General features: G+C 55.1%; 1 protein-coding gene across 1 annotated transcript in view; it reads right to left on the bottom strand.

Annotated features, from left to right (window-relative positions):
• The window catches only part of CACNA2D4 (calcium voltage-gated channel auxiliary subunit alpha2delta 4), a 65151-nt gene that overhangs the window by 27000 nt on the left and 23023 nt on the right, over window positions 1-15128 (bottom strand). Inside the window, exons 20-26 of the mRNA XM_065936852.1 lie at window positions 14102-14169; window positions 13620-13665; window positions 13438-13535; window positions 11998-12091; window positions 6973-7068; window positions 5870-5997; window positions 2664-2744 (exon numbers count right to left, since the gene is read on the bottom strand). Coding sequence (XP_065792924.1) covers window positions 2664-2744; window positions 5870-5997; window positions 6973-7068; window positions 11998-12091; window positions 13438-13535; window positions 13620-13665; window positions 14102-14169 — 611 coding nt within the window. The remainder of the gene's footprint in view (window positions 1-2663; window positions 2745-5869; window positions 5998-6972; window positions 7069-11997; window positions 12092-13437; window positions 13536-13619; window positions 13666-14101; window positions 14170-15128) is intronic.

A 15128-nucleotide genomic window follows, 5' to 3' on the forward strand; every position in this document is an offset into this window, starting at 1 on the left:
TGCATCAGCCCTGCCGTGAGCCTGGCCACCTTGCAGCCGAGGGCTGACACTGTGGGGTAGGAGGTGCACCTACGCCTCAGGGGCCCTGCTGTGTGATGGAAGAGGGGCTCCCCAAGGGCACTTTAGGGGACCGGGTTTCACCAGCCTCAAGGGAGGTCTTTGGGTTTGCAGGAGGTGCCCCATTTAACGTCCTGTGCTTTTAAGACTGACTCCAGTGACAGGCCGACAGGACTTGGGGCTCACACAGACGACCTCTCCTAAGGGTTCAGCAGGTACAGGATCAGAATTATGGACTGGAGACCTGGGGATAGTGGCCAGGAGAGGAGGTGGGCAGGAGGACAAGAAGGCCTCTGGGTGGGTAGTCTACCTGATGCTTCAGTGACCCACCTTGCCTGACTGGCCTCTGGCTGACTGGGCCTGGGCTACACAGGTCACAGTCTCCAGACCAAGATGGAATTCTCTCCTAACTGGGAGCCCTCCATTGGATGACCACCCCTCCACAACTCCCCAGCCCAGTGAGACAGGAGCAAACCCTAGGGAGAAGAGAGCTAGTAGGCCCCTGTTCCAGGAATTTAGCTGGACCCCTTCTGGGGAGGGGGTAACTGGGCGGAAGTCCTAGCTGGACCCCTTCCTGGGTGGGGGGTAACTGGGGGAGGACCCAGCTGGACCTCTGCCTGGGTTGGGATAACCAGAGGGAGGTGTCCCCCTGAAACCCTGACAGTTACAGCAGAACTGGGAGACCAGTGCTTGTGGGGGCAGAGGACAGGCCCCCGCAGCCTGCACAGGTGTGGGTAACACACAGGTGCGCTGTTCTGGGCACGTGAGGTCTGAAGGCCTGCGGGGCTCACGCAGGCGCAGATCTAGACAGAGATCCTCCGACCACAGCCGCTGTGCTGGGGACACAGCTGCAGGTGATGGCAGCCGCACATGATGCTCTCGATATTCCCCAAGCAGGCCTGGCACTCACAGAGACTTGATAGTGGGTCCTGATCAGAATGATACATTCCTAGAAATTTTGCATAAACTCTTGAGAAGCAGCTGCTTAGTGGTCAAAGGATCCCTCCTCGTCCACCTGCCTGGCCCTTGGCTGGCCTTGAGGCTGTCCTTCCTCCTCCTCCCCTGCACAGACGTGGGGCTTGCGGCCTGCCTGTGAGCGTGTGTATGCTCACATGTACAGAAGAGAAGGAACCACCAGGAGAGCACTCAAGGGGTCAGGGAGGCTGAACCACAGGCCAGGAAGAGGAAATTACAAAAGGAGACTGAAAGAAACATAATCGAAGGAGAAAGGTCTCCAGTGCTCCAGCCCCGTCCTATCGCATCTGTGCCCTCCCTCCTCGGGAGCGTCAGAGCGATTGTCTGCAGCGAGTTAAACCACAGGCACCCGGACACGGTTTCCATGGCAACCCCTCCCGGCTCTAATTCAGCACTGAGTTAAAAATGATATCAAATAATTGGAGAGAGCAGGAGAGCACAGCCAGCAGCCTGACCCCCCGTGCCTTCCCTTCACTGGGCGTTCAGGTGTGCGGGAGCCGAGATGATCACATCACAACGTCAGGGGGCAGGTGGGCCACAGACTCAGCCGGGGCCCCGGGATGGTCTCTGGGGCCTGGGATCAGCAGCCCAAGTGAAGGATAGAAAGGGACAGAGCAAGTCCCTCCTGAATGCCCTGCTGCACAGCCTCAGGACACCTGTGACCCACGTATTTGTGAACGAGGGTGCCAAGCAACCAGACCCAGCCACTCCCTCCCGCTTCATCCAGACGTGGGTGGCACTGTGCCCTCGCTGGGGCGGGCAGCCTGTCTGCCTGGTGGCTCCTGCCTGCACTTCACCCTGCACCCAGCCTGGGGGAGAAGACGCGAGGGTCCTGACCCCCAGCGCTGGCCCCCAACAGCTGCGGAGTCCCCCATAAGGCAGGTGCCCAACCCCAGCACTCAGTGGTGAGACCCCGAGGACCTGGCAAGTCTGAGCCTTGGAGGTTGGATGCAGGACCCTCATCACACAGGCCTCAAGGTTCTTGGACAACGGTCAAAGGATACAAGGACCTTCCTAGGCTCCAAGACGCTGGGGAGGCCTAGGAGTCTCCCTGGGTGCTCTCGTGGATTTTGTCGCCAATTGCAACACAGGGTTGTGATCCCACAACTTCAAGAGGTGATCTGAGCTCAAATTCTAGTTCATTAACTATTAGCCGTGAGGCTTTGGGCAAATGATGTTTCTGGGTCTCAGTTTCCTCATTTGTAAAATGGAGCCAAACCAGATCAGCCCAGGGCTGGATGAGAAGGGGCTTGAGAACACTGGACTTGCCTAGGGGCTTGGACTTCAGGGTCCGAGTCATAAGCCCCCTCTTCTCTTTGGTGGACAGTGGGGGTGGGAACAGCACGCAGAGGGTAGGAAGGAGGTCTGGGTGGTCTCTGTCCTGGGTGACCTTGAGCAGATCTCTTCACCTCTCTGGGCTTCACTTTATGCATGAATACTGTTAGATCTGAGGCGTCATGGTTTTATAAACAAAATGACTGAGGAAGATTCTCCTCACTCCCTGGCCCCACATTTTATTTGTAAAGACTGTGGCCTTGCAGACCACACGCAGGGCCTCCTGCAACACCTGAGCCTTGCTCTCAACTCTGTCTCCCTGCCGCCCGGCCTTGCGGCCCTGGGGCAGCCCCTACCTGCAGCGATGGCCGTCCTGTTGTCCACGCTCACGGCTACAGCTGTGCTCACCGTCACCACCGCAGGCTCGCCGGGACTTTCTGGGGGGAAAAATTGCCAAGTCACATTTTCAGCACTTGAGGAGGAGCTGAGGGTGGGGTAGACAGGGGAACCCAGTAAACACCATGTTCCCCAAGAGAATGAGGGGCTTCCAGGGGGCTGCCTGGTACTACGCAACTCTGTTTTTGTCGACTGTCTCCTATATGTGACCTAAAGGCGGGGTGCCACCACTTCTCTGTGCAGCTCTGAAGCTGCCAGGTGGTCCCTGCCCCTCTGAATGGTGTAGCATCGCCAGGTCCCCAACTGCAGACTGGCCTGCTTGCAGCTGCCCACTGGAGCTCAGGGACCCCGCTGGAGCCCACCCAGGGACTCTTGTGGCATCTCAGTGCCCTATCGTGTGGGAGATGGAGTGTGTTCCCCGACAAGGTGCTGGCTGACCCTGGGTTGTCCTTCATAAGTCATGTGAGTCAAGGTGACAATGACAGCCCCTTTGGTAAGCCAGATGCCAGGGCTGCATGGGGCCCAGAAGGCCGGCTGGCGTCTGACACATCCACGGAGCCCCCATAAACCCTGGGGGTCTCCACGTCACTGCCCGCCTGGCAGCTGTGCTCTGGGGACTCGGCCAGGCTCCGGGCCCGCCTGGAGGTGCCGCCCCAGCTCCGAAGAGAGCCAGGTTGCTAGGTGCGGCACCAGCTCGAGCTCTGCATCCGCACAGAGCTTCCGCACTGAGGGGTGTGGACAAGCGCACCCGTGGCTCCTGGACTTCATGTCCCTGGACCTGTTCTTCAGGGCGCTCTAGTCCACGGGGTCAAGTTCCTCACTAAAATTCCCAAGAAAGAGGTACGGTTTTATCACATGCTCTCCTGTTAGAATGTCTTTCATCAGACACTGCTTGAAACAAATAGGTCATGAGACTCCTAGTGTCAGCCGTGAGGAAATTTAAATCAACCACTGGTTTCTCCTGTTTGCTGTTTCCATACCAGCACCACCCATCACACCTTGCTGGGACCAAGTATCTCAACCGAACGGAAAATAACTCTGATTCTTGGAACTGACTCTATGGAAGGTTATGGGGTCTAGGAATTTGCTATCATGAAGACACAAGGGAACACATGTCTCTGCATGGGTGGCCCTTTCTCTCCCTCCCTTTCTCTAAAATGGAAGCCAGCTTCCCTCGCTTGCTTCTAGAAATGTCTGGAGGATGCTGATGGGGTGACCCCCGTCGGGTCCCCCGGCTGCGGTCTGCTTCCAGGATAGACTCACTGTGTGTTCTCCTCGGGCTTGGAAGGGGACACCTGTGTGAGGGGTGGGGCCTGATGACATGGTCTCTGGGCATGCTGAGGGTCTTAGCACCTGGGTCATCGGGCAGCTACCCGGCCCCACACCTGGCTGCATGAGCCAGCTACCAGGGGGTGGAGACAGGGCCTGGGGCTGGCCCCAGGAGGGGGGCTGTGGGTATGCAGCCCACAGGCCTGAGCTGCCAGGGCTCTGGTGAGACCCTGCTCCATACTGGCAGTCTTAGCACCAACTGCAAGAAACAGCTCAGCTTGGGCCGGGCTTGCTCCAGGGCCAGGCGGAGGGCTGAGAGTCAGCCTGGGGAGGCGAGCCTCCCCTCACCCTACAGTTGAACCCCTCCCACCTCCTTGGGGTCACCCATTAAACCAGTTATTTTCTCTCTCTGCAGTGGGGGGTGGGGAATGTATGTGGGTCCCCTTGCTGGTCCCCATCTCTCGATCCTTGCCTTGCACTCAGCTCCGCCCACTGCCCTCCTGCCCACCACCCCCCTCTCTTCAAAGCTACCAGCAGGCTCATTCTGGTGACAGTGTGGGCAGGAGGGAGCCTGTCATCCGGGGGGGGCGCAGGGTGTCACCCCAGAACCTCTGAGGACCTCACGGACCTCCTGCGCTAGACATATGGGGAGGAGGAGGTGCCCCTGAGGCTTGGGCTCCATGTGGGAAGAGGCTTCTCGTGGCGCATCTTGGGGTCACAGCCTCCCTCCTGCCCACCACCGCCTTACCCACAGTGAAGTGTGGTGAGACCCTGGCCCTGTGCCCCCCTCCCCCCAACTGTGTGGTCCTGGTGAGCCTCAGACTCTCCCTGTGTAAGAAGAGGCCATGCACACCAGACGAGCTACGTGTGGATAAGCGTTCAGTAACGCGATCGGAGGTTGGACGGGAAGGCATCTGCAGGGCGGCCGTGGGAGGGGCCGGGGCCTCCCCCGCCCTCAGCTCCGTGGGGAGCGGCTCTCGCTGGGCTGCCTGAGGGTGGTTGTGGTGGCGGTGGTGGACACGCACCTTGGAGGGAGGACAAGCCTCCACCCCAAGTTGACCGCTCTCCTCTCCTTTCCTCTACTCCTGTCCCCTCGTCTCACTCGGCCTGATGGACATGGATACTTCCAGGCCCTCTCGCTCACTGTGCAGGGTCAGAGCCCCAGAGGGGACTCGTGGACCCTCTCTGGACCACAGGCTCTTCAAGTGTGAATCGAGAGAGTGATGTTTTGTGCTTCTGGGGTCCAGGCTGTCCTGAACATTGTGCGGCTTGCTTGGGGCTCTGTTGAAGCTGCTTGGCTGCTTTTCTGGGCCATCTCTTGCAGCGGGGGCTGGGTTAGGGGTTGGGGGCTGCAGCTCTGAACCCACCGCTGCAGCCCTTGGACTAGCAGGCCTGTGTTGGCTGGGGCCTGAGGCCCATTCACCACCCTCCTCAGGCCCTTCAGCCCTTGGTGACCTGGCAGCCGGGAGGCACCCTGTTATTACCGGGAGTGGCCATGGGGCTGGACAGGTCTTAGGGTTGCCCTCCTGGGAGATGCCAAGAGCCCAGACCTCTCATCCCCACTGTGGAATAAAGTCTATTCCTTTCAAGGTATGAGCATCTGTCAGAGACACTCAGAGGTTTAGAAATAGAAAATTCTTAGAGGCCAACTGTCCCAATAGCCTCTTATGCAGAATCTGGGCTGGAATCTAGCACTCTGACTTTTGGGTCAAACCTCTCTCCTTTGTTCTAGCTGAACTTTTAAATGGCATTGTTGACTGATGACCAGGGAATGAAATGACCTTCCCTGGGTGCAGGTGAAGGCCAGTGGGGAGTGGACCCCAAGGTCTGGATGGTTGTCTTGTATTCCTGGGGGGAGGGGGGATGCCCTGGCCGTGGATCTCTGGGAGTGGCTTACCTGGTCCTTCTGCTGAGCGGAGGTTGAAGACCATGCTGCCGGGAGGATGCTCGGCGGCCTGGCGGTACCACAGAGGGAAGTGGTCCAAGGTGAACATGCTGTCCTCGTCCGCTGGAGTCAGGAACTTCCTGCAAGGACAAAGACCTGGCACACCCCCTAGATCTGGGAGCACGGTCTTCCCTGTTTTCTTGTTCTTACAAGGTCACCGTGGCCGGGCCAGGGGAATGACTCCCCTCTGCCTTGGAGGAGGTGTAGGCAGGAAAGATTAACCCCTGAGTGGACATTGTCCCGGATGACGCTCCCTGGCAATTCCCGCCTTTTCCAGAATCAGATGCTGGTGCACCAGCAGGCACGCTGTAGGAAGAGTGGGGGTTCTGCCTAATGAAAGACCTTTATCTTCCTGTAAACTCTTTGTGTTTCTTCTGGATAGACACCCTAATTCTTCTGTTGGGCTAATTAGCGTGTCTGCAGGAGGAAACCATATAGTCACAGAGGGGCATATGCGTGCGTGCTCAGTTGGGTCTGACTCTGCTCTTTTCTGACACGCTGGCAGACTGGTCCTAGATGGGCTGGGATTTGCCTGGAATTCAGGCTTTGCCAGGAGTGGGGCTCCCCAGACTCGCACCATGGACGTTTGGGGCAGACACCGTCGCGGGCCGCCCTCTGCACTGCGGGTGCACAGCTGCAACCCTGGTCTCTACCCGCTGGATGCTGGTAGAAAGCCCCTCTCCTCAAGCCGTGACAACAGAAATGTCTCTGGACATTGCCCGGTGAACCTGGGGTGGGAGTGGGAGGCAGAATCGTGGGCTCAGGGCAGGGGGAACGTTGTCAACAAGGATGGCACGGCCAGATCCAGCCGGTCACTCAGAGACCCATCCCAGTGGGAGCCCACGTCTGCTCCCCTCTTGGGGTGACTGTCTCCCTCCTCTGCTGGGGACCTGTCCAGGATGGTCTGAGCCTGGGTGGCAGGTGGGCTTCTCTGGCTCCCCAGTCTGTAGGCCCCAACCCTTCTTTCCCCCGCACTCCTGGAGTGCAGCGTCAGTCTGCTCACTAACTACAGCGACACCCCAGGGACTCTTCTCCCGGTGCCCGGCGGCACTCACTTGTCGGAGACCTTCTCGGAGCCCACAAACAGGCTGCTTCTGAGGAGGCCGGCCCGGGTGCCCAGGAAGGCCATGTCCACCACTTGCTCGGACTCACTGTGGGCAGACAAAGCAGGTGTCATCACGCTGGGCCAGGGCGGGAGCCAGGGCGGACCCACAGGCCCCTCCTAGAGCCAGGCCCTGTGGCTGGTCTCTCGGGGGCTGCCGGGCACCGGCTTTTGCTGTTGTGAGATCCCTGAGCAGCTCCGGCCCTTGCTTGGGGTCCCCTGGGCCTCGACCCGCTGCGTGCACTCAGCTTTGGGGCGGCGGTTGGCTCTGGCAGACAGAAAGAACTCAGGAAGAGAGGTGTCAGCCTCAGGACATAAGGAAAGTAACTTCTCCTACCCAGTACATGCTCAGCACCGAGTCCCGAGAAGCCGGTTTCATATATCTGCCTTATTCCTGAGATTGGGAAGGAGCAGACTTCCACGTCTACCCAGAGAAATCCGGGCGGACCAACAAGATCTGGGGAGGGCCCGCGGGCTGGAGGGCCCTGAGCCTTCTTACAGGCCCAGAGCGGCCCTATGGGGACCATGCCACACAGGAGGTCGTCACCTTTTAAAAAATTTCAGCTGTTTTTTAAAAAATTTACCTTTTATATTTTGGCCACACTGTGCAGCACATGGGATCCTACATTGACAAGCGTTCGAACCCATGTCCCCTGCATTGGAAGTGCGGAGTCTTAACAACTGGACCACCAGCGAAGTGCCAGATTTCAGCTTTACTGATGTATAACTGATATAAAATTGTAAGGTAGTTTAAGCATGTATCATGGTGATTTGATATATGTATCTATTGTGAAAGGATTCCCTCCATTGTGTGTGCATATGTGCGTGTGTATGTGTGTGTGCGCACGTGTGAACATTTACGTTCCACTTTCTTAGCTCATGTTAGTTACAAAACCCAGTGTTCTGAATAGAATCACCACCCTTAGTCCTTACTCATCTTACAGCTGAAGGTCTGTGCCCTTCCCTGTCTCCTCCCCCACCGTCCCTCCAGCCCGCAGCAATTACCTTTTCACTGTTTCTGAGTTAGTTACCTTTTTAAAAAAGATTCCATGTGTAAGTGATACTACACAGTATTCATGTGTCTCTGTCTGGCTTATTTCATTTAACATAATGCCCCCTGTGTTCATCCATGCCATTGCAAATGGCAAGATTTCCTTCTTCTTAAAGGACGAATAACAGTCTATTGAGTACATACACCACATCTCCTCTTGATCCGTTCAACCTGATCCTCAAGTTGTTTCCATGTCTTGGCTGCTGTGAACAGGAGCATGTAGACATCTCTTCAGTAGTCTGTCTTTGTTTCCTTTGGATAAATACCCAGAAGCGGGATTTCTGGATCATGTGATAGTGCTGTTTAAATTTTTGGAGGAAGCTTCACATTATTTTCCACAGTGGCAAAATCAGTTTACATTCCCACTAACTGTGCACAATGGTTTCCTTTTCTCCATATCCTCACAAACACTTGTTATTACTTGTCTTTTTTATAATAGCCATCTTCCAAAGATGATTGTGTTTTTTTTTTCCAGTATTACAGTGAACCCAGGACTTTAACGTGTTTACTGTGCTCTGATCCACAGCTGTTGTTATCACATCTGCTGCCTCTCGTCTGGTAAGTCCACCCATGCTGTCCGACTGCCCCTCGTCTGGCCGGTGAGAGCCTCTTCAGTTTGTCCCCAATGTCCTGTTAGCACAACCTCCTTAGCCTTTACTGACTGGCACCTGGGATGACGAGATGCTCCCGGCTCATTCTGCCCACCCCCTGCCCCGGTCCTGGAAGCACACACTTCTCCAGGGGTCACTGGCTCATTTCAGTGAGGGCTTCTTAGAGTGGGCATTGAAACTCCACATGGTTGGGTCTGGGGTGCTCATTGGGGTTGGTCCTTTCAGTGGACAAGGATCTCCTCTTTGTTTCTTTCAGGGAAAATACATCGTGAGTTCATTGATATTTCCAACCCATATTTAGTGTCCCATCTAAACTTCTTTGATTTAAAAAATATGCACCATGGGGCTTCCCTGATGGTCCAGTGGTTAAGACTTCATCTTCCAGTGGAGGGGCTGCAGGTTTGATCTCTAGTCAGACAGCTAAGATCCCACATGCCTCGGGGCCAAAAAACCAAAACACAAAAAACAGAAGCAATATTGTAACAAATTCAATAAAGATTTTAAAAAGGGTCCACATTGAAAAAAGCTTAAAAAATGTTTGTGCCTCTTTTCTCGTCTGTTAAAAATCTTGTTCCTAACAACATTAGCGACTATTTGCTCTGTCTATCCATGTAGTTTGGAATAACGGTGCCAATAAATATAGTTTCTAGAAATGTGCTTAATGGAACACAATTTTTAAGATTTTCATTTTATTGAGTGTTTACAGTTCCGTGTTTTCAAGTCCCTCAACAGAAGTCCCTGCTGTGTGGTTATTGATTCATAACCAGGTTTGTTTCACTTGCTTTTAAATTTTCAGCGTTTATTTTTTAAATTTAATTTCATTTTATAGTGACATGATTTACACAGTCCCAGAGTCAAATATGCAAAGTAAGACACATTCAGAAGAATCTGTTTCTGTCTCTATCTCTCTGTTCCTTCATTCTTTTTAGTAAGCTTTTTGCTTGCTTGTTTATTGTTCCATTAAAAGTGTGTGAGCATATATATGTAAGCACACGCACGTGCATGTTTCTTTATGGAGTTCGATGTAATCCCACTTGTCGGTTTTTGCTTTTGTTGTGCTTGCCTGCGGAGACAGATCTAGAAAGATCATGTCAGGACTGATGTCTGGGCTTCCCTGGTGACTCAGTGGTAAAGAATCCGCCTGCCAGTCCAGGAGACATGGGTTTGATCCCCGATTCAGGAAGTTTCCACACGCTGTGGGGCAACTAAGCCTGTGCTCCACGGCTGTTGAGCCTGTGCTCTAGAGGCCGGGAGCCGCAACTACTGAAGCCTGAGCACCCTAGAGCTCTACAACAAGAGAGGTCACCACCATGAGAAGCCCCGAGTACCATAAACAGAGAGCAGCCCCCGCTCTCCGCAACCAGAGAAAAGTTGGCGCAGCAGCGAAGACCCAGTTTATCCAAAAATAAATAAATAAATACCATTATTATTATTATTTTTTAAAGACTGATGTCAAGAAGCACACTGCCTATGTTTTCTTCCAGGAGTTTTATGGTTCCAGGTCTTATATTTAAGTCTTTAATGCATTCTAAGTTGATTTTTGTTTATGGTGTGAGACAGTGGTCTATCATTTCTTTTCTTTTCTTTCTTTCTTTTTTTGTGTGTGGCTGTCCGGTTTTCCCGACACCATTTGTTAAAGAGACTATCCTTTCTCCAGTGTATATTATTTGCTCCTTTGTCAAGTTGGAGTTATCCACGTATTTCTGGGCTCTCAATTCCATTCCATTGATCCATGTCTGTTTTTCTGCCAATACCATGCTCTTTTGATTACCCCAGGTCATCTTTCCTGACGCACTCCCTCGTCAAGAATATTTGCTCCTCAATGTCCCCCCGACATTAAAAACATCAGCTAATTTCTGAACCTGGAAACATAAAGACTGTGCCTCTTCTCACCAAACCCAATGACCAGTCCCCACCCCCGCCCCATGGTAGAAGGCAGGACAGTACAGGGTGCCAAGAGTCCAGACTCTGATAACAGGCTACCTAGTTTTGACTCTGGCTCTGCCACTAATGAGGCAAATGACCCTGGGCAAGTTGCTTATCTCACTCAGCCTTGGTTTCCTCATCTGTATAATGGGGATAATGAAAGGGTCTATTTTGTCAGGTTGTTGTGAGGATCAAATGGCTTCATGTACACTAAGTACTTGGAACAGTGCTGGCCCACCATATTCTTCATTCTTTAGTTTCATTTAATTTTGAATAGGTAACACAGGGCTTCCCAGGTGGCTCAGATGGTAAAGAATCTGCCTGCCAATGCAGGAGATGGGGGCTCAATCCCCGGGTCAGGAAGATCTCCTGGAGGAGGGCATGGCAACTCACTCCAGTTATTCTTGTCTAAAGAATCCCAAGGACAGAGGAACCTGGTGGGCTACAGTCCATGGGGTTGCAGAGTAGGACACAGCTGAGGGACTGAGCATGCACACACATTCACATGGGCTCAGCACGGTACCAAAAATTATATAGAGAAAATATCTCCGTCCTGGGGTCACTTGTCTGTGCTTTTACCTGGAGCAGCCAGTCCTACATAGGCTTCCACAGATTTATATATGTACACACACCCCCTCCCTATTACGTTTCTGCCCCTTTAACAGAAACGGGAGCATATCACCATGCACTGTTCCACGTCTTGCTTTTTTAATTAAGTGCTTGTTCCTGCAAGATCCTGTTGGTGTTTTCAAGAGGAAGCACTGATTATTAAATGTCTAGGAGAGTTCTGACATCGCTGTAATGTGGATGTTGACTCTTACTGTTCAAGAACGGGTGTGGCCCCTGCGTCCTTCAGCTCAGCAGTGCCTAACCCCTTCTTGGTACTCTTGTGTGCACTCACACACTCACATCTGTCTCTTCTTTCCACCTTCCCGTGAGACACCAGCACCCCAGGTGAAGTGGAGCAGAGGGAGAGAGGACTCACCGAGGTCATGTTTGTACCACATGCAGCCTTGACCTCACCTGCTGGAAACGGGGCCCCAAGGGCTTGAACTGCGCTGTCTGGGGGCACTTTGGCTGATGCCCAACCCCCAACCCTACCCCCACCAGTTGGATCCTGGCACCAAGGGAGGGGTTCTGGGAACTGGGCTACAGGGTATGGTGTGGGTGTTTTCTCGGTGGAAGCTTTGCCAAGTTCCTGCTGTCCTGGGGGGCTGTGAAGGTCGCGGTCTTCCCACATCTATGAGTGTGATCCTCCACTTCTTTCCACCCTCCCCTCTTCTCAGGCCAGAGGACCTGGGTGGTCTCCTGAGCTGCCCACCAGGTTGTGGGAGGCCCTGCCTTGACCCAGGGACACTGGGGGTGGGACCCCAGCCGCACCAGGACCTACTCAGAGCTGTTGAGGGCCAGCGCCGTCCAGTATGCCTCCATGGGGGCCGTGACCACCGCGTCAAACAGCGCCTCCTGCAGCAGCTCCTCGTCACCTGGGGCAAAGTCCAGAGACCACCCGCTTACTCCCCCATGATCATGTGGGCTCAGCTCCCACCCCCTGCCCAGGAGCCCTGACCCTCAGGGCCTAGAGGCGCCTCAGAGAAGGTCTGGAACACTAGAGCCCCTGCTCTCTGTTGGAGGAGGTCATCTCCAGAGGCCGGGAGGCTGTATCCTCTGTCCCAGTGTGTGGGCACAGCTCAGTGATTCCCAGGCCTCTCCGGCTCTTGGCTCCGTGAAGTCAGGAGGCCTGCCTGCCAGCCACCCCTGCCTCCCTCTCCCCAAGAACTGGCCTCGGGGCCTCTGCATACCCTGGTCTGATTGTTTCCACCCTGTCTCTGCCTGGGTGGCCCTTTCTTTCCTTCCCTTTCTCTAAAATGTTTACTGATGTTTATTGAGGTGAAATCCATACAACAGACACCCTACGGATGGCATGCAACCTGGCATTTACACTTGCACAGAGACCGGCAGCACCCCTCCACAACACCCAGTTCTCACGGCCCCGAAGGAGAGCCATGAGGCGGGTCCTTTTACCCTCAGCTTGAGTGACGCCCCCGATGAGGGCCCCCCTTCCCCTTACTTACAGCCTCATCACCCCTCCAATGACTAGCCAACCTCAACTCAAGTGCTGGTCCCGTCACCTGGCTTCTCTCCCAACCACAGACTCCGTAATTGCACGGCCTGGTCTGTGGTCATCAGAAGCTTCACTGATAAACACCACCACCCCCACCCTGCCTGGCTGGCTGGAGAACGTGTCTGGCACAGACTTGCGGGTGGAATGAATGAATGAATGAGGCCTTATTGGGATGGCATGGGAAGTGGCGACTTCTCCCGGTGGGACACTGATGTGGCAGGATGATCTGTACCTCTTTCCGAAGACGAAGAGGTGGGACCACGTGGAGGGTGGCCCCACATTCATGCAGGGACTTGGGGTTACCTGGACCCGGCTAAGGGAACACTCATGGATCATAGGCTGCAGGAGATGAGGCTTTGAGGGAGCCTCTCCTTGCCTGCTGGCTGGGGAGCGGGGGCGGGGGGCCCTACTTGGTGACAGGGACAGATCTGATGGGCAGGCCAGTGCCCGTTACTGTGGGCCCTTAACAGTGCCCAGGGGACAGAGGCTTAAAGGGACCCTAGTACCGCCGTTGGGACACAACCATGCCCTTGCAGGTCTCAGAGCCCTCGTCACTGGTGTGGCCCTGGGGGGAGGCTGTGTCCTCTCCTTCGAGGGGGTCTCTCTGATCTCCCTGAGCCGTCTGTGAGCTCGGCAAGCATGGTACTCCAGTCTCCACCCAGCCCTCCATCCCCACGGAGTCCCGAGCTCGGGCCAGGGGACACTCACACTCCAGGGCGGGGTCCTCCTGGGTCAGGAAGCGCACCACAGCCTCCAGCTGGCTCAGCTTGCGGTGTTCTGGGTCGATATCCGTGATGCAATAGATCCTGGAAACCCAGCAGAGCCTGTTACCCCGAGTCCCTGCTGCCCCCCATCCCTGCTCTGCACCACACCAGCCCCCAGGTCCTCACCAGTCGCCAGCCAGGCTCAGGTCTGGGTGAAGCAGGTCGTGCAGGCCTGAAAGCAGAGTCTGCGTTTGGTCCGGGGCTCATGGACCCGGCACTCTAGCAGCAGCGTCAGGGGCCGGGGTGGGGGGGTCAGCTGCATCCTGCCGGGTTCTCGGGCAGAGGTGGGCTCAGCATGGAGCCCGATGGTGTCATGGTCATGTTGCTCCCTATATGCCTTCTATCCCAACACCTCCTGTCCACACCCTGCCCCTTCGGATTGCCCTCGAGGAAGCCTCGGCTTGGCTGGTTTCATCTGCCCAGCTGAGCCCGGGGTCGTGCCTGTCCAGGGCCACACCCTCAGCACACGGGCCGCACCGGGACGCACAGGCCCTCTGGCTGTACGACCCGGCCCGCAGGGCCCCGCCTGGGCTGGCCCTGCTCTGTGTCCCCGGAGAACCTCGTTTTCCTCGGAACTGAGCAGGGGTCCTGGGCGCCGGCCGACCCACCTTCTTCCACCGACGTGTTCCCCAGAAGGATGTACTCTCCGTGACCTCGGGACAGCACCACCCCCAAGCTGCGGGCAGAGCAGAGCACACAGGCTAGAGGCCAGCTGGGGCCCGGGCTGGGCCCCCCAACCTGAGCACACAGCCTACGGCAGTGAGTACACCCCGCCTGCCCCAGGCTCTCAGTGCCTCCCTCCCTGAACCCTAGCAAAGACTCTGCTTTGTCATCAGCCTCTTTCCTGAGAAGGACCTGGACAAGAGAGGGGAAGGCCCCCTCCGCTCTCGTTCTTTTGGATTCACCCTGGACCTCCACGCTCTGAGGATGGAGAAGGGTCTCAGGGTCCCACGTGTCCCGTGGTCAAGGAGGCCCCTCCCCCCTGGAGAATCCCACCTCTCCCTCCTGGAAGACCATCTTTTGAGGCTTGGCTGATACCTGAACCACCTAGGGGGCTTATAGGGTGCTAGTGCCTGGGCCCCACCCCAGGAATCCCGAGTAACAAAGGAAGGACCTGGACACAATGTCACAAGTTCCTGTAGGCACCCCAGGGACCAGCTGGGACTGGGGACCACCCTTCATGGAGCGATGGGGAATTCAGAGAGAAGGGGCCTTTGCTCCTTGCACTGTATGATGCTAGAGCTGAACATTTATATGATGGGAGGGAAACTGAAAGACATTCAAGGCTTACCTTTCATCTTACAACTGCTTATAATTGCACTGCTTTAAGACCTCCAGGTAGATAATGATATTTATTAATAATTCTCTCAGTACTGCAGAGAAGCAGCTACTATTATCACTCCCATTTTACAGATGAGATGTCTAAGGCACAGAGAGGTTAAGTAGTTTGCCTAAGATCACACAGCCTGTGAGTGGCAGAGCTGGGATTCCAACTTAGTTTAGGCCCTGCACCCTGGGCCACACTGCACACCAAATCACATAGCAAAGCAAGTGTAGATCTCAGTTTTCCCAAGTGCAGACCTGGGTCTTTTTCTGTTATCACAAAATTGCCAACTACTTATGAGTGAATCCCGT

This window comes from Muntiacus reevesi, chromosome 1 (assembly GCF_963930625.1).
Source record: "Muntiacus reevesi chromosome 1, mMunRee1.1, whole genome shotgun sequence".
Taxonomy (NCBI): Eukaryota; Metazoa; Chordata; class Mammalia; order Artiodactyla; family Cervidae; genus Muntiacus; species Muntiacus reevesi.